The following is a 17,686-nucleotide window of genomic DNA, read 5'->3' as shown; positions in this document are numbered from 1 at the left end:
GCAAACAAAATATGACAATCTAATACGAAAAGTTAGGAAAGCTGTTGGAGGCAGCTGTCAAAGCTAAGCACAAAACCGTTTCATCTCAAATCTTTTACATGCTGGAGTATTTCTAGTTTTTTCTCCTTCCTCCCTCTCCCTCAATCTCACTTTTGGAAATCACCTTAATAATAAATCCTTCTCCTATAGGATGGTAATACAACATTTTGATTCTCTATAATATATTTTACAGTGAAGCATGTGTGCTTCACTAAATTACCATGTTTTATAGTAGAGCACGTGTATGGTTCACTAAGGACGAGTCTGTATGACCCTTAAAGTATTTTTGGTGCAATAAAAAGGCCTCCCAAATTACTGAGAAATCATATGTCTTTAAAAGCTGCACCATTTGTATATATCATCTGCAAAGAAATGGTCTGATTTTATGAGTGAGGGCTGTGATGGTTCATCAATACTAAATTCCACAAATCTCATGCTCTTCAAACACCTGGGAATTACAACTGCATAGTAAATGAAATGGATAACACTGCAAATCAATAAAGTAATTGGGACCAAAGGCTGCACTCAATTCTTCTAGCTTTGTTCTTGATGTAAGTGGGTACAAGTCGATGTCACATCTACCTACCAAGTGTTGCTTAAGCTTGGATAGAAATTTATTCAGTATTTTTTCATGATGTTCTTGAAACCTCAAGAGTTTAGGAAAACCTTGAACAAAAAAGCCTAGAATACAAACATAAAAACAGTATTTCATAAACAATAGCAACAAAAACCCCTCTTTCAAAACGCAACACATTTCTTTCATTTTTAACTGTAACAGCAAAAATCCAGTAGTTACTAAGATACTTGTCCTCATCACCAAGGAAATGATTGTGTGTAAGCTCTGGGTAATAAAATTTGCAATCTAGTACTTGTTTGCTAAAGATCTCCTTCAACCTTGTAAAAATATAAAAGAGAACAGACTATTTCTGAATCAAAAGGGAAACTTAGAAACCAAGAAAAAAAATGAAAACTGAAGCCATTTATCAGGACTGTCTGTTCTCTTCAAGTATCTTAAAACATATCTTAAAAGTGCAAAATTTTTTAAAGGTTATTCTAATCTTTTTTTTTTCCCAATTTATTTATTTTCAGAAAAACAGTATTCATTATTTTTTCACCACACCCAGTGCTCCATGCAAGCTGTGCCCTCTATAATACCCACCACCTGGTACCCCAACCTCCCACCCCCCCGCCACTTCAAACCCCTCAGACTGTTTTTCAGAGTCCATAGTCTCTCATGGTTCACCTCCCCTTCCAATTTACCCAAATTCCCTACTACTCTCTAACGCCCCTTGTCCTCCATGCTATTGGTTATGCTCCACAAATGAGTGAAACCATATGATAATTGACTCTCTCTGCTTGACTTATTTCACTCAGCATAATCTCTTCCAGTCCCGTCCATGTTGCTACAAAAGTTGGATATTCGTCCTTTCTGATGGAGGCATAATACTCCATAGTGTATATGGACCACATCTTCCTTATCCATTCATCCGTTGAAGGGCATCTTGGTTCTTTCCATAGTTTGGCGACTGTGGCCATTGCTGCTATAAACATTGGGGTACAGATGGCCCTTCTTTTCACGACATCTGTATCTTTGGGGTAAATACCCAGGAGTGCAATTGCAGGGTCGTAGGGAAGCTCTATTTTTAATTTCTTGAGGAATCTCCACACTGTTCTCCAAAGAGGCTGCACCAACTTGCATTCCCACCAACAGTGGAAGAGGGTTCCCCTTTCTCCACATCCTCTCCAACACATGTTATTTCCTGTTTTGTTAATTTTGGCCATTCTAACTGGTGTAAGGTGATATCTCAATGTGGTTTTAATTTGAATCTCCCTGAGGGCTAATGATGATGAGCATTTTTTCATGTGTCTGATAGCCATTTGTATTTCTTGATTGGAGAAGTGTCTGTTCATATCTTCTGCCCATTTTTTGATGTGTTTGTCTGTTTCGTGTGGGTTGAGTTATTCTAATCTTGAGGACTTATTTTGTTTTATTGTCAATACGCTACATAACAAATATTTTATTGCTTTTTTTCAGGTTACTCTAAAAGCTTCATTAGTATCATGTCTCCAAAGTTTTTATCACTTTTTAATCCCTTCTGTAATATTCAGCTAAGACATAATGACACTAATGATCGATGTTATATCAGAAACTGGAGTTTATCCCATCTCCTTATACAACAGAATCTCTAAGATCTCTAGGAAGTAACTAATTGTAAATGGTTAAGTTAGTACCGATTTCGTGTATCTAATTCATGGACCTTTATGTCTATTCTTTCTTACGAGTTTCCTTTCACAGAGTCTACATGAGCCATTAAAAAGGTCATACACTCAACAGATTGATCATTTCTCCACATTAGTTATCTTCACCCTGGGTTTTATGTAGCTTTGACAGATGTTAAGAGCTGGCCCGTGTTTTTTAAAAAGCATCTAGGGAAGTGCTGTGTGTTCCACAAACCCTTCTGGTATGTTCATGACATGTAAGGGCTTCTCAATCTTTTTAACGTGCTTTCTAAAGAAACTTGGTTGGTTTGCTTGAGTCACTCCTTCTGCCAGACTGATTTGATCTGGGAATCCCATTTTTTCTCCCTACAGAACATCTGCTTCCTAACCAGTGAAACTGTGTTTTTCCAAGAACCCAAGAAACATCCTTTATGTGTAAAAATTTCCAGAGAGAGATTCTGTTTCTCCCATAGTAACATTTTCTGATGTCATAAAAAAAAAAAATGCATGTATGTATCTATCTGTGCCACTTTCGTGGTCAGTTTGATAGGAATGGGAATTAGAAGGATTTCAAGAAAAAGTCTTATTGTGAAAAAGGCAATGCCCTCAGTAATAAACACTAGCTCAAGGAGAGCTAACATTCCTTCGCTTGTTAGCGATATCCCAGGCTTGATATTTTAAAATCTCATTTTCTTCAGCCCTCACTTTATTCTGTACATTTATAAGTGACGTCATCCTCATGTAAAGGATGCAAAGAACTGAGGCAAGCCTCTGTGAGAAAACTCCACGGGCAGACCTACAAACAAACATCTCTAAATACAAACGTCAGCAAAATAGTGACCTAAGCTGCACTGTGAATGCAAATATTAGGGTAGTAAAATTACTATTACTTTCTAGATGAGGCTGGTGACCAATGCCGAACATAAGCTATCAGGTGTGTTCAAAAGAAATGACGTTCCTCGACTTGGGCAGGTTCCACGTCATTACACACTACTGAAACTGCAACATCGCTCGGCACTTCCCACACAGACCACAGCACCCTTCAGTCCACGGTAAAGCAAAATAAAGGCGGATGAGGGGGAGTTATTTTTCTTCAAGATGCCTTTTCAAATGATACTCTCGGATGGCAGTTCGATACAGTGCGTCTTACCTTTGGAGTCTCTTAATGGGATGCAAAGTGTCCAGAAACAGTTCTCAGTAGCGGTATCCATTTCAAAAATACTCACAAGGAAAAGTGAGGGAGATGGCGAAATGCGTGTGCGAGCGCGTGCACACACACACAAACACACACACACAATACCACCACAAAAACCACATGGTAAGAATGTGGAAATTAATAAACTACAGTCGTAACTTTGAAAATGTTACAATATCACTATCAACATGTGGCAGGCTCCTCACGACCCAAGGCTCACTTACAAATGGAACTTAGATGATCCATTCTTCAAGTGATTCGTGTTAAAAGTTTGTTTTTAACTTCGTATTATCACATGGATGGCACTTTGCACTAAATGGGCAAATGCCACTTTTATTTCCCGAGGAAGATGCCATCCAAACTCTAAAGCTTCTGGTATAAGCTTGGCAGATGGAAGGGAAAGGTTATTAAAAACCATCTAACTTGAAAACCAAAAACTCACGCAAGTTTTGAGAGATAAATAATGAAGAACCCACGACTGTTAGCAGCAGCATTTTATCGTAAAATGGAATCGATTTTATGGCTAGAAGAACCTAAACACGCATTTCACTGTAATGATCACTGCATGACAGTCTAAAAGTCTACAGCATCTTTTATTTCTCCAGGTAACAGAGCTTTCCTAAATTCCTCCAAACCTACATTAGTTTATTTTGACTGGGGGCAAGTAAGGAAGGATTTCAAAATGCCAACAGTGTGCCTTGAGGTAAGCACAAAGGAATATAAATGTGAACAGAAAAGTGCAGCCAAGTTCAATATTGGCGGAAGTAAGAAGTGACTCACAAACACTGACTGACTGAACGGCCCCAGACATCCCGTTTCTGTGCTTTACGCTACCACGCATCTTCCAAAGTTTGATTCTGCTTTAATAACCTTTTTCTCCCTTCCTTGTTTACTGCTTTTGGTAAACTACAGGGCTTTCTTACCATGCATGGCATGTTTGGGGCCTGAGAACAGTTTGACCAGGGCCCAGAAGGCATCTTCTTCGTTCATATACATAAGGAGCAAAGCTGTGATCTGGCTCATCCCCTGACAGTATCCAACTTCCTGAAGATAAATGAGAACAAAGAAACTGGGGATTTTAAGATCCAAATACATGCATACCCACATGAAAAACCTGCCCACCAAAACAGTCAGAAAATGCCTGAACAATTAAATAACGGACAAGTCTACGGATAAAGACCACAGTTTCTACAACATGGAGCTACATCTCATTGAGCTATACATCAAAAATAAATGCAGAACTGTGGACCAAGTGTCAAGCTACGTGTATTTTTGTTGTCCCTATTCAATACCATTATACCTTCTGTAAAGAGGACGCATCGTTTATTTTTCCTTTGTATATATTATTCTCAGTTCAATATTCCCCCTCTTTGTTCAAATGCTGGCAAGTTTCTCCCCTGTTACAGCTCCTAAGTTGCTGTCTCGTCACCTCTGATTTCTCAGCCCTTAGAGAGACACATTTTGGGATACCCAGCCAGTCCATGTCCCTTCTCGGAGAACTGCCTACTCTCCCCATAGACCCTGCTTGTAATGTGGCCTCAGAGCTTCTTGTGTGTGCCGTATGAACCGAAGCTGATGGAGCAGCAGAGGTCACCTGACCCCAGGAGAGCAGTTAATTGGGCAAGGCTGATCACATCCTCCCTCCAGGACAGCTGTGATCAGAGGGTGAGATGGCATTTAAACAGAATGGTCATGTTGAGTCTGTGGGGGCAATTTCAGCCAGGGGAAAACCGAAAAGTAGGCAAAGAAAGCAATCTGGAGAGGAAACAGTGGAACAGCAGTTTACGGAGATAGTCAGTTACCACGTGGCCCCAGAGCAGAAGAGCTGCAGAGCGTGTAGTAGTACTTTCTCAGCAAAGGCTTCTCACTTTCCAGCTCCAAGTCCCAGGAGGCCCAACTATTGCTTCTTTTCTATGAAAAGGCCTTTAATAACTCTTTTTAAACTTTCCCTAATTTGAAATTTCTTATAACTTAGAGGTTTTAATAGAAATTACACACCCAAGATTCAAGGTTGTCCTGCATAGAATCTACTCAACAAGCATCTAACATCTTCGTTAGGTTCAACACTAACTGGTCTCTCCCCAAATTATCATCCCCCCCTGAATGACAGGGATGTTAAGGACAACATGTTCTATTGTCAGAACGTGTACTTTTAGCCTACTCCGAGGGTTAGCAAGTAGCTACACAAGGTCTCCTCTTTGGCCCTCGCTGAGTAAACAAAATGTGACCTTGAAACGCAAACTCCCGGCGGGTGACGAAGACAGCGCAAGGGTCAAGCAAAAATTTATCTGCCCACCGACTTCTTAAAACTTCCAGCCCTCCTCACTCTCCTCACAACTGTGTAAAATAAAAACAAGGTAACAAATAACACCACAACAGAATAATTCAGAGAAAGGAGGAAAATGAGAGCTTCGCTGGTATACAGTGGTTTTTCCTGCTTCTAAATCAGCTCTTTTCTGAGATCCCAAGGTCACCAGAGAAGCCTTGAAAAGATCCACAGAGGCAGGGGTGCCCAGAGAGTTCCCCCCCAGCTCCTCAAAAAGACCTGAGTGGCTGTGCTCTGACTTACCGTGTTATAAATCGAGTACGCGGCGAGAACATGGAACAGTGACTGTTGCCTAGAGAAAACAAAGTTCATGTTGAATACATTTTGGTTATTTCACGTAGTTTTAAAATTACAAACTTAAAAAAATGTATAATAATAAATGTAGTCTGCCAGAAAACAGATAATCCAGACAAAAGTACTACTGTAATAAAGAAATGATCCCAAGCTCAAATGTACACAACACTCTGTACAGTCTAAATTTAAGATTTATTTAGATTTATATTAGATTTAGATGACATTCTTTTTTTTTTCTTTAAGGGGGTGGAGGAGCAGAGGGAGAGAAAGAATCTCAAGCAGGTTCCATGCCCAGCACGGAGCCCTGTGAGGGCTCGACCTCATGACCCTGAGATCATGATCTGAGCCAAAATCAAGAGTCGGACTGAAGCTTAACCAACTGAGCCACCCAGGTACCCCTGACATTCATTCTGATACAATTTATGCCAAAAAAAAAAAAATAAACGGCTTCACAGTCTCTTCAATTTGTTACCCTCCTTCCAGTGAAGGAGGGCAACCACCCTCACTGAAATCATCCCCACGGGAGCAGGCAGCCTGCGGAGGCCCTGGGAAGCCTGTGTTACAGTGGCCGCTAGGCACGAGGGCTGCGGCATCCTCTGGGAGGCACTTTATGCTCTCCACCAGCCACGGTATCTAGCGCTCTCTCCCACAGCCAGGATGCTGGGGTCCAAGATTCAAGGGGCAGAAACGGGGATGACTCTATCCACTATTTTCCCTAGTGGTCCACTAGCAAAATGTTCACTTCCCATTCCGTCAGCCTTAAGCTCTGCTGGTCCAGGACTCCTAGTTCCAAAGAGAGAAATACTTTCATCAGGAGACACAATGATTCCACTGAACTGGAAGCCGAAACTGCTACCCAGCCACTTGGAGCTCCTTGTGCCTCTGAATCAACAAGCAAAGAAGGAGGTGACTGTACCAGCTGGAGCAAATGAGCCGGATTACGAAGGAGAAACTGAGTTGCTACTATACACTAGATGTAAGGAAGAGTAGGCCTAGTTCGCAGGAGAATACTTGGGGTGTCTCTTAGCACAGTGGGATTAAAGTCAATGGAAAACTATAGCAATCTAACTCGGGCAGGACTGTGATGGTCCAGAATGAAAATGTAGGTCACCCCACCAGGTACAGTATCATGACCACGTGCCTGTGGAGGACAAAGGGAATATGAAATGGGTGGTGGAAATCAGTCATAACTACATACCCAGCCACAGAAATGATTAGGGGCACCCGGGTGGCTCAGCTTGTTAAGTGTCCAACTTCGGCTCAGGTCATAATCCCAGGGTCTTGGGATCAAGCCCCACACCAGGCTCCCTGCTCAGCAGGAAGCCTGCTTCTCCTTTTCCCTCTACTCCTCCCCCCCTGTTCGCTCTCTAATAAGTAAAATCTTGTTAAAAAAAAAAAAAAAGAGATGATGATTATAATTTTTGTGAGCATTTCTTCCTTATTTTGGTGTATGTTTATACATACGTATTTTAAAATATTTGTTTTCCTCCTTCCTTTTCCCTTTTCATCTAACATATTAGCTATATTAGACAGATGTATTATTAACAGTTAATTTTATATTGCAGTGTTTAAGTTTTAGAGCATCAAAGCAAAAGAGTAAACATCACCAAGGACTTTGTATCCTCTTGTGGGGAAAGGGTTAGACTAGTTTCAGTCCCAGGCTAAAGAGTTATATCATGTTAGGTGAAGCATGACCTTGTATTAACCTGTATTTGGAAACTGAGTTGCCAAGGATGTACTATAATGGTCAGTACACCATTGGTGTCACCCTGGCTAGGGTATAGCCCCCAATTATTCAAAAGCTAACCCACATGTGGCTGTAAAAAAGGCATTTTGTAGATGTAATTAAAATCTGTAAGCAGGATTTGACTTTAAGTAGCAGAGATGATCCTAGTTCCTAGATCGTCTTGGTGGGCCTGATCTAATCAGGTGATAGGTTGTAAGAGCAGATGTGAGGCCTCCCTGAAGTAGCTCTTCCTGTGGACAATAGCTCGGCTCAGGAGTTGCAGGCTGTCCCTGCTGGTGGCCTGTTCTCCAGATATGGGACTTACCTAGTCAACCCTGCTACCAAGCCAGTTCCTCTCAATAAGTCTCTGAATACACATCTCTTACTGGTTTCTGTTTCTCATGTTGAACTCGGCCAATACAGAGGTCAGCAAAACTACACTGCTCATGCATAAACTGTAATACTCATTGCAGACATTCACTCCTCATCTGTTTTAGTTTCAGCGATGCATTGGGGTCAAGTTCATAGGGATCTATTTGTCTCTGACCTGGTCCTCAAACACAATTTCCCATTTCTTCACTAAGATTTTAGTAAAAGTAGCTACTACATTTTTAAGAATTCCCAGATCATAAAATGACTCTTTGCCAACCAAATAGCATCTACTATGTCAAAGGCTAAAAAATTTAAGCGAACCTAGACACTAGGTGTCACACAACACGGACCAAACAATCTGCAAAAGCTTAAACCTTTAGGACCTACATCAAAATTATAGTTCACACAAGACATTCTACTCATTCATGTTTTAAGTGAACAAAGACTTTAATACTCTTTATAAATGCCATTTACATTTCATCACATGAAAGTTTACTTACTTAACACCGTATCTGTCTCTAAACATAATATGGTCCCTAAATGTGCGGTTGACATCAAGGTCTATCTGTCTGATATCAGGTGAACAACCCCGGGCTCTGTGTTTTAATTTCTGAAGAGAAAAAAAAGAGGAAGAAAGCACATTTTTAAGGAAATCAGTTATTGAAAATAATTTTCATTAAAATATGAAATCATAAAATAATTCTTGTGAAAAGCGGTCTTGGTTTAGGAAAACCACGCCTGTGGTTCACCAATGAACGTGGAAAGGCACACAATGAAGATCTTCCCTCCGAGCCATGTCCCCATCTCTCCCACATCCATCCCTTCCCTCTAACCACCACCTTTCCCTTCCCATCTTAACAATACAATTCAATTTTAATTAGGAATGAAGCACTTTTCGGAGTCTGCCTTGATAAGACTACGTAAAAGCTCTTCACAGCTGAGCCACAGAGTCTACTAGGATTTCTTTTTTCTTTCTGGCACAGTATTTTTGTTTTCCCTTGAACTAATCATTGCCTTGTTTCTTGATCTGCTTCATTTTCTACAGGCTTGTTGCTAATCCGATCCCAAACTCACTTTAAACCACATCCATCTCCCCGGGCGCTGGAAAATTGCAATGGAAAAGATACTCTCTGATTTCAACTTTGTGCAGATGTCTCTCCAGAGCCTTCAGACCTGCTCCAGCCTTGGGCTCCTGGACCTCTGGGCCTGCTGCACAGCTGGGGTCTTGGGGTCCCCCTTCACCCTCTGCTAGGCCTTCCTTCGCTTGGGTCCCCTGTCCCCTGCGTCTCACGTCATCTTCTTTCTTGGTTTATTCCCTTGTCCCAGAGAAGCACATCCTCTAGTAGCCCCTGTGGAAGGGTGTAGGGAAGATAAATTGTTTTGAAACTTCAAATGTCTGGTACTACTACCTCCTTCTTACTCAACTGCTGGGCTGTTTTAGAATTCTAAACTGGAAAATATTTTTGCTCCGAAGGCACTGCCTTTACTGCCTTCTAGTTTCTAGCGTTGCCATTCTAATTCTGGCTTCTTTGTACGAAATCTGTTTTTTCTCTAGAAGTTCGTAGGCATTTTTCTCTCCACTGTCCTGAAACTTCACACTTTTGTGCTTGATTTGTATCTATTTTTATCCACAGGGCTGGCACTTGATGGATCTTTTCAATCTTATAAATGGAGACTCCCGTCTCTCAGTTCTGAGTGATTTCTTCAGTCATTCCGTTGTCGGTTTCTTCACCCTCCCGCCTGAACTCCCATTTCCTTTCTGGAACTTATTATTACAGGGTGGAATCTCCAGCTGTCATTTAACTTTCTTGTATTTTCTCTATTATTTTCCATTTCTTTGACTTTATCATCTGCTTTCTGGGAAATTCCTTCAATTGTTACTCTCAAACATCCTCTCAAATCTTTCAGTTCTATTATAATTTTTTATAACTAAAAAGCTCTTTGTTTTTCTCAAAGGTTCCCTTTTATAGGCTTTTATACTTGCTTTATGGATGTCATACCTATTTTGATCCCTCTGAAGATGCTTGTGATCATTCTTCTAAGTTGTCTTCTTGCTCTATAGTCTGTTTCTAACACGTTTCTTTTGTCCATTTGTTCTCGTGTGTCTTTCTGTTAGCTCCTTTCCTCAAGTGAACAGCAGTATTTGGCTGTCCGCTTCTATCTAAACGTAGAACAGCAGAAAGCTGATGGCGAGCTCTGTGTGCGGAGGCGGGGCTTCACGACGGTGTCTCCACTGCAGAGCGATCCGACCGGGCAGGGTCGCTGGGGCTCCCCTGAAGTCAGTGTCTCTGGGTTATGTCCCGCGGCTGGGCAGATTCCTCAGAGAAGTTTCTTCTGGTCTCCGGTCAGGAAGACCAGCACCTGGCCACCAAGGAGATGGGAGGAGGCCAGCACGGCAGCAGCTCAGGATACGCAGTTCCTCTGCGCCCCCCCCCCGCCCCCGCCCGGGGAACATCTGGGTCCTCTCCAGCCCAGAGGCCCCGGCGTTCATTCTCTCCAAATGGTAAACCTCGGACTTGCGCCGGGCCGGGGTGACGTCCAGGCTCTAACTCCTTCGGCCACGGACTCCGGGCCGCTTCCACGGTTCTGAGCTTCACCTCCGCTCCCCGAGGCACCTGAAGTTGACACTTACCAAGGATCCTGGAGATTCTGAGATCGAAATCAGGCAGCCGGGGCTTCCATTTTCCTGGGTTTGCTGAGAATAGTAAGGGCCTGTCTGGTTTCCAGACACTGGCGGCCATTCTCTCTCCTGATTCTTACTCCTTGTGGGCTCTGCCCTTCAGAAACTCCCTGCGGTCAGTTTCGTGGCATTTCAGGGAAAGGGAGCTGAATGAGGATATTTAATCTCCCAAACTGAACTAGATAAAAGAGATTAAAATGTATACTAATCTATACTTAACCATGCTAATGTATAATTATGCACCTATATACATATATTATACTGACTCGGGTTACCATGTGCTGGTGATACAGATCTCTGCCTGAATCAACTCCAATAAATACATATGAAAACATAACTGGCTAATTCCTGACTTTAGCTGAAAGCAGGAAGAAGCAGGCTATCTGGAATATGGGTGTCTGTGTCAAGGGTTTTGTAACTCTGTGTACTTTCTGTGTCTTGAGGTGGGAGCTCAGACAAGGGCAGCTTCTGTAGCTTTTAAAATCATGAAGAGTAATCACAGTATAATTCAGAGTGCTAAATACACAGGAAGATATTTATAATATTGGATGAGAATCACACGACCACTAAATATTACTAAATATTTAGTAATATTTACGACCACTAAAATATTACTGTACACTATCGCTGATAAAAGTCAGTCCAAAAGATATTACCAAAATTTAGTTTAAAAATGGTAATCTGTTCATTTTTTTTTTTTAAGGGTAATAGGCAAGTAAAAAGGTTTCAGTTATTGTTCTACAGGCCTCCTGTTAAAAAATGAGATGTCAAAACATAGAAAGAAAATGTCTGACAGGTCATGATAAAATGTTCTTTACAATAAAATTTAGTTCAAAGGCAGAAAATCACCCAAACACACCTACAGTATCAGTTTCTCTAGAGAACAAGAAAATCCAACATAAAAAAGCCTCAAGACAGAAGCAAGTTAGCAGATAAAAAAATAGTAGGTCAGAAAGATTATGTCCTAGAATATTTACCAATGAATGTACAGAATACAGGAAATCAAGCATATTTCTTATCTTAGTGCAAGGAGGTAAAGCAGCTTCTACAGTTATCTCTGAGATTGGGTGGGCCGAGACCCATGAGTGTCACAATAATACAAGAATATACATTTTATTTAAAAAGAAATAGGATCTAGGGAATCTATAAACCTGAAGTGGAAGGAGAGTGGAAACCATTCACACGAAAGCTCCACGGTATCGTGGTTCCTTTGGCCAACAAGATTATGAAGCCCCAGGAAGGCCATAGGTGAGGTTGTTAACCACAAGAGACAGAACTGCCACCAGGGCTCTACCACGACACACACAAGAGACAAGTGACACTGAGGGACACCTGAAAGAACAGGAGGAAGTGGCGGATGAGAGTGCCAGCTCGGGACCAGCGACAGTCTCACCCCCCGAGAAAAATCTTAGTAGTTCTCTTCCTCCTCAAGCTCCCACCTGCAGAGAGCAACTCTGATCACCTTTGGAGAGACAGAGTAAGAAAGAGTGGGAAGGGAAGACCACCAAATAAGGGTGCCAGGAAAACTCAAAGAATACAAATTTTAAAAATTTTTTATGAAAGTGTTAGAAAGTGTTAGAAAAAAATAACCCTTAAAATAGAACTTCCCTATGACCCTGCAATTGCACTCCTGGGTATTTACCCCAAAGATACAGATGTCGTGAAAAGAAGGGCCAACTGTACCCCAATGCTTATAGCAGCAATGGCCACGGTCGCCAAACTATGGAAAGAACCAAGATGCCCTTCAATGGACGAATGGATAAGGAAGATGTGGTCCATATACACTATGGAGTATTATGCCTCCATCAGAAAGGATGAATACCCAATTTTGTAGCAACATGGCCGGGACTGGAAGAGATTATGCTGAGTGAAATAAGTCAAGCAGAGAGAGTCAATTATCATATGATTTCACTTATTTGTGGAGCATAACAAATATCATGGAGGACAAGGGGTGTTAGAGAGGAGAAGGGAGTTGGGGTAAATTGGAAGGGGAGGTGAACCATGAGAGACTATGGACTCTGAAAAACAATCTGAGGGGTGGAGGTTGGGGAACCAGGTGGTGGGTATTATAGAGGGCTCGGCTTGCATGGAGCACTGGGTGTGGTGAAAAAATAATGAATACTGTTTTTCTGAAAATAAATAAATTAATTTAATTTAAAAAAAATGAAAGTGTTAGAAAAAATAACCCTTAAAAAAGTACTGGAAGGCAAGTCATTTCTTTTGCTATTGTTACTGTATGTCTGCCATGTACTAAATAGATCCCTCATGTCAACCAGTGTCAGGATCATTTTATTCCATGTAGAAAAGGTCTAAAAGATCGCTGAAAGCAAAGTTCTGCTATTAGAACGTGTGCTGGATTGAACAGTGCCCCTTTCCCAAACTCATGTCTACCCAGAACCTGTGAATGGACCTGATTTGGAAACAGGGTCTCCGCAGATGTCTGAGTGAAGATGACATATGCTGGACGAGGGTGGCCCCACGTCCGAGAACTGGCGTCCGTTATCAGGTCCGACACGCAGACAGACATACAGACACACACACACACGGAAAAGGCCACGTGAGGAGGGAGGCAGAGCAGACTGAGGCAGCGGAGAGCCCCAGAATGGTGCCAGCAATGCCAGAATTTAGGAAGAGGTGAGGAAGGATTCTCCCCAAGCCTTGAGACAATCTAGGGACCTGCTGACACCCTGGCGTCTGACTTCCAGCCTCCAGACATGCGAGAGAAGACGGTGCTGCTGTTGGGAGCCACTCAGTTTGTGGCACTAGGAAACAAAAACAGCACGCAGAAGAAGAGTAACTGTCTTCTCTCATTTATTAAACAAGAATTTAATGAGCACCTACCATTTACGACACACTGTGCTAGGTGCTAGGGTTAGATTTTTTTTTTAAAGAGATTTTATTTATTTATTTGACAGAGAGAGACACAGCGAGAGCGGGAACACAAGCAGGGGGAGTGGGAGAGGGAGAGGCAGGCTTCTGCTGAGCAGGGAGCTGGATGCAGGGCTCGATCCCGGAACTCTGGGATCATGACTTGAGCCGAAGGCAGATATTTAACAGAAGCCACCCAGGCACCCTGGGGTTAGATTTTATATGTTCTCTCAGACACCATTTTCAATACTGGCTTTAAGACTATGATACTAAAAGCAAGTACTTAATCAACAGACTAAAATAACTTGAAACTCTAAAACTCTAACACATAAACTCATAGTCTGTGTAGGGCCCCAACAGCTAATTTAAACAACCTTTTAGACACACAAAATAAGTGACCCTTTAAATTAGCCAGTACTTACCATCTTTCACCTTGATTAAATCTTACACACACAAACACACTTCATGAAAAAGGAAAGAAAATATCAAGAGTATTCCAAAGTTCCTTTTCTAATTAGTTTTGAGTTTAAATTATAAGCAATTTTTCTTTCACCCATTTTATTCTCTTTATATTCACTTTCTGAGGGACATATTTCAAAAAGATTTTCAGATACTCATTCCTTTCAAAGGTTACTATAAACTGCAGACTTAGAAAGGGATGTACCTGAGATGACAAGGAGGTGAACGAGATGTGTCGCCTAATTTAAGGAAAGCATTACTGATCACTGAGTTAAAAGTTTGCCCTTCGATTAACAAACAACCAAACCGAGAGATACCTACTAGTCTTGGAGAAAAATTCTTTTCTCACACCCAGAAGCAAACAGTCAACCACGTCTAGGCAGCCGTTGGACAAACTGAATCCCACTGCGGTTTTCCCACAAAGTCTAGAAGCAACCCTGTAGATCTCTTTATTAACACTACATGGGGGGCACCTGGGTGGCTCAGGTCATGATCCCAGGGTCCTGGGATCGAGCCCCACATCGGGCTCTCTGCTTGGCAGGGAGCTTGCTTACCCCCTACCCCCCTGCCTACTTGTGATCTCTCTGTCAAATAAATAAATAAAATCTTAAAAAAAAAAAAACACAAAACACTACATGGCACACACGCAGCTACGCTCAGGTGTTAGTCCATTTTCCTCATGACTATGTCCCAACACTAGTCATTTCAAGTATTTGAAAAGCACTGGACAGTTACTGACTGATACAGAAAGTATCATTTTCCCTGAAGTATTTGTTCACAAGTCAGGAATTACATGGCACTAAACCAAACAATCAAGAAAATAATAGGCTTCTACAACTCAATGTAATATCATTTCACTATAACTTCAAATGATACGAATATCTTATATCACCTTGAAAGTGAAAAGAAAGGGGGTTTACTTTTCAATTTCAAAATAACAAGTTAGCTTTCAATACTCACACTATAGAGGTCTCTTGTTTCTTCTTTCATTTTAGGGATCTCCAGAAGCAGAGCCCAGACTTCACCTCTGAGCTGGAGTGGGATTCCTTTGTAAATTCTCCTATGAAACTTGATGAAATAAATAAATTGAAGGTTATAAATGACAAAAATCTTAGACTGAGCCCTCAAATCAACTAATTAATACCTGTTAGTCCTTTATTTTCAAAGCACCCATGATAACTGATACATTTTGACACAGGACACCTGGATCCCACCATCTCTACTTCTCGGATCCTGGCTGGGAGGCGCACACACAGGCCGGCAGAGTACACCACAAGGAAAACGTTAGGTACGCCGAGGACGTGAGTATTTTCATACGGTTACAAAGGTGCTCCTCACACAGCACGATCAGTGTTCTTTTTTAAGGTGTGAACATCTGACTTACACACTCCCTGTTGATATAATTAACTAGTTACATACTTTCTTCCTTTTCTCCCACACATCTAAAAGGCTTCAAATAGCAAACAGATTTCTTTGTCCCCAAACTGTTTTCATGGGAGTGTAGAGAATAGTGTAGCCCTAATATCCTTTCCTGCGGCGTCTTCTCTCTGGGGCTTTCCAGAGCCTATCAACGTAACACACCCTGTGCTCACGACTCGGCTAAGGTCCCCCCACAATCTTTAGTTCTCTCCCCCACTCCCCAACTCCCTGTCCCTCCTCTCCCCTCCACAACTCTACCCCATACTCCCGTCTCCCTCTCCTCTTTGATTTTGGCAGTTCTCCAGGAATAACCTGCCATCACTTTTGAATGGGACAAGGAATAAATCATCAGTTTTGTCAACTCTTCGGATCCTTGTACGCCGTCACTCTATGAATCCTAAGACTCCACCTGCTTCTCCATCTTCCTATAATGTATCCTTCCTCCGCAAAGCTATATATTCAAATAACATACACATCTATTATGGTTATCACAAAGTTGTGCACAATAAAACTTTGAAATTTAAAAGAACATGTCTAAACAAAGAAAGGACTAAACAAATTATGGCTGAAACCTTGGGGACTGAGGTAAGAATAGGTACATATTTACCTTCATGATCAAAATAATATATTTGAATAGGATGGCTAGGAAAACAGGAAATTCTAGTAATTGAAACGCTGACGAGTTATGAGTTAAGAAGCAGAGTTTCAACTACTACTACCCTATACTACCTCACTTTGAAAATTTTTTTAATTTAAAGCTTCAGAACCTAAGTCATGGTGTAGTTTTATAAACTGATGCTGTGACTTAGAATGAGTAACAATGTAGAACAACTCTTTTTTTTTTTTAACAATTTTTAAAAAAATTTTATTTATTCGTTTGACAGACAGAGATCACAAGTAGGCAGAGAGGCAGGCAGAGAGAGAGGAGGAAGCAGGCTCTCCACGGAGCAGAGAGCACGATGCGGGGCTCAATCCCAGGAACCTGGGATCATGACCCGAACTGAAGGCAGAGGCTTAACCCACTGAACCACCCAGGCACCCCTAGAACAACTCTTGAATTAGGTAATTCCATATGAATGACCTTGAATTAGGTAATTCCATATGGAGTTCTGGCTTTGTTCTTTTGGTATAAACACACTATGCCTCAAATTTGAAATTTCAGTAGATACTGATTAGAATCCTGGAAGTTTTTTGAACTCGTGCAGTAGCTCTGACTGGAAGAATATATACAGAAAAGTTCTGTGTAAACCAGACTCTGCTACGTGCAACATTTCCCACATAGGAAAACAGCTACCACCTTTAATTGCAAGCTGTCATTTAAAAAAAAAAAGAAAATGAATTTAAGAATTATGTTCCTAAACAAAGTCTGTCATCTACATTCATTCCAAAGTCGTAACATTTACCATTATACTAGAAGTATTTTCAATTTATCTCCTGAACTTCTAAAGTGAAGATGCTCTATTCTAAGCATCCAATATGAGTATCAGAAGATGTGGAAACTACTACAAAAGTGAAAAGTGAAACTTTAATAACCAAGTAGAATATGATGACAGTGAGCAGATTAACTTCGATGGACGTGAATCTCCATCAGGCTCGTATTTTCAATGAGTAAAACAAGAGTTCGGACATGTCTTTCTCACATTGTGTTACTTGAAAAGACTTCAAACGTTATTTTATTGCTTTTAAACCAATTCTGTATTCACCAACTATATATGTCTATTTTTCATCGTAAAGTATGTATATTTTTTAAAAATTAAATTATGATTATATTAATGAGAAATAATAGGGGCACATGGGTGGCTCAGGCTGCCTTCAGCTCAGGTCATGATCCGAGGCGTCAAGTCCCTCACTGGGCTCCCTGCTCAGCAAGGCACCTATCCCTCTGCTTGCCACTCCCCCTACTTTTTGTGTTCTCTGCTGAATAAATACACAAAATCTTAAAATAAATAAATAAATAAATAAATACAGAGAAATTTCTGGTAGAAAGCAAAAATTAATGGTCTCAGTGCTACTCCAGGGCTAGAAAAATGAGGCACAACTTTTACTGGTCTTTTACTATATATAGGAAACTATTTTAAACCATATATA

General features: G+C 41.2%; 1 protein-coding gene across 3 annotated transcripts in view; it reads right to left on the bottom strand.

Moving 5' to 3' along the window:
- The window catches only part of USP6NL (USP6 N-terminal like), a 153,973-nt gene that overhangs the window by 27,177 nt on the left and 109,110 nt on the right, over window positions 1-17,686 (bottom strand). For all 3 annotated transcript variants that reach the window (XM_044229336.1, XM_044229334.1, XM_044229335.1), the window contains 5 exons: window positions 15,140-15,247; window positions 8,673-8,782; window positions 6,024-6,072; window positions 4,378-4,498; window positions 626-720 (listed from right to left, as the gene is read on the bottom strand). In XM_044229336.1, the coding sequence (XP_044085271.1) occupies window positions 626-720; window positions 4,378-4,498; window positions 6,024-6,072; window positions 8,673-8,782; window positions 15,140-15,247 (483 nt within the window). The remainder of the gene's footprint in view (window positions 1-625; window positions 721-4,377; window positions 4,499-6,023; window positions 6,073-8,672; window positions 8,783-15,139; window positions 15,248-17,686) is intronic.

Source organism: Neovison vison, chromosome 12 (genome assembly GCF_020171115.1).
Source record: "Neovison vison isolate M4711 chromosome 12, ASM_NN_V1, whole genome shotgun sequence".
Lineage (NCBI taxonomy): Eukaryota > Metazoa > Chordata > Mammalia > Carnivora > Mustelidae > Neogale > Neogale vison.
Note: the sequence above shows the minus strand (reverse complement) of the source record. Positions and strands in the feature narration are given on the sequence as shown.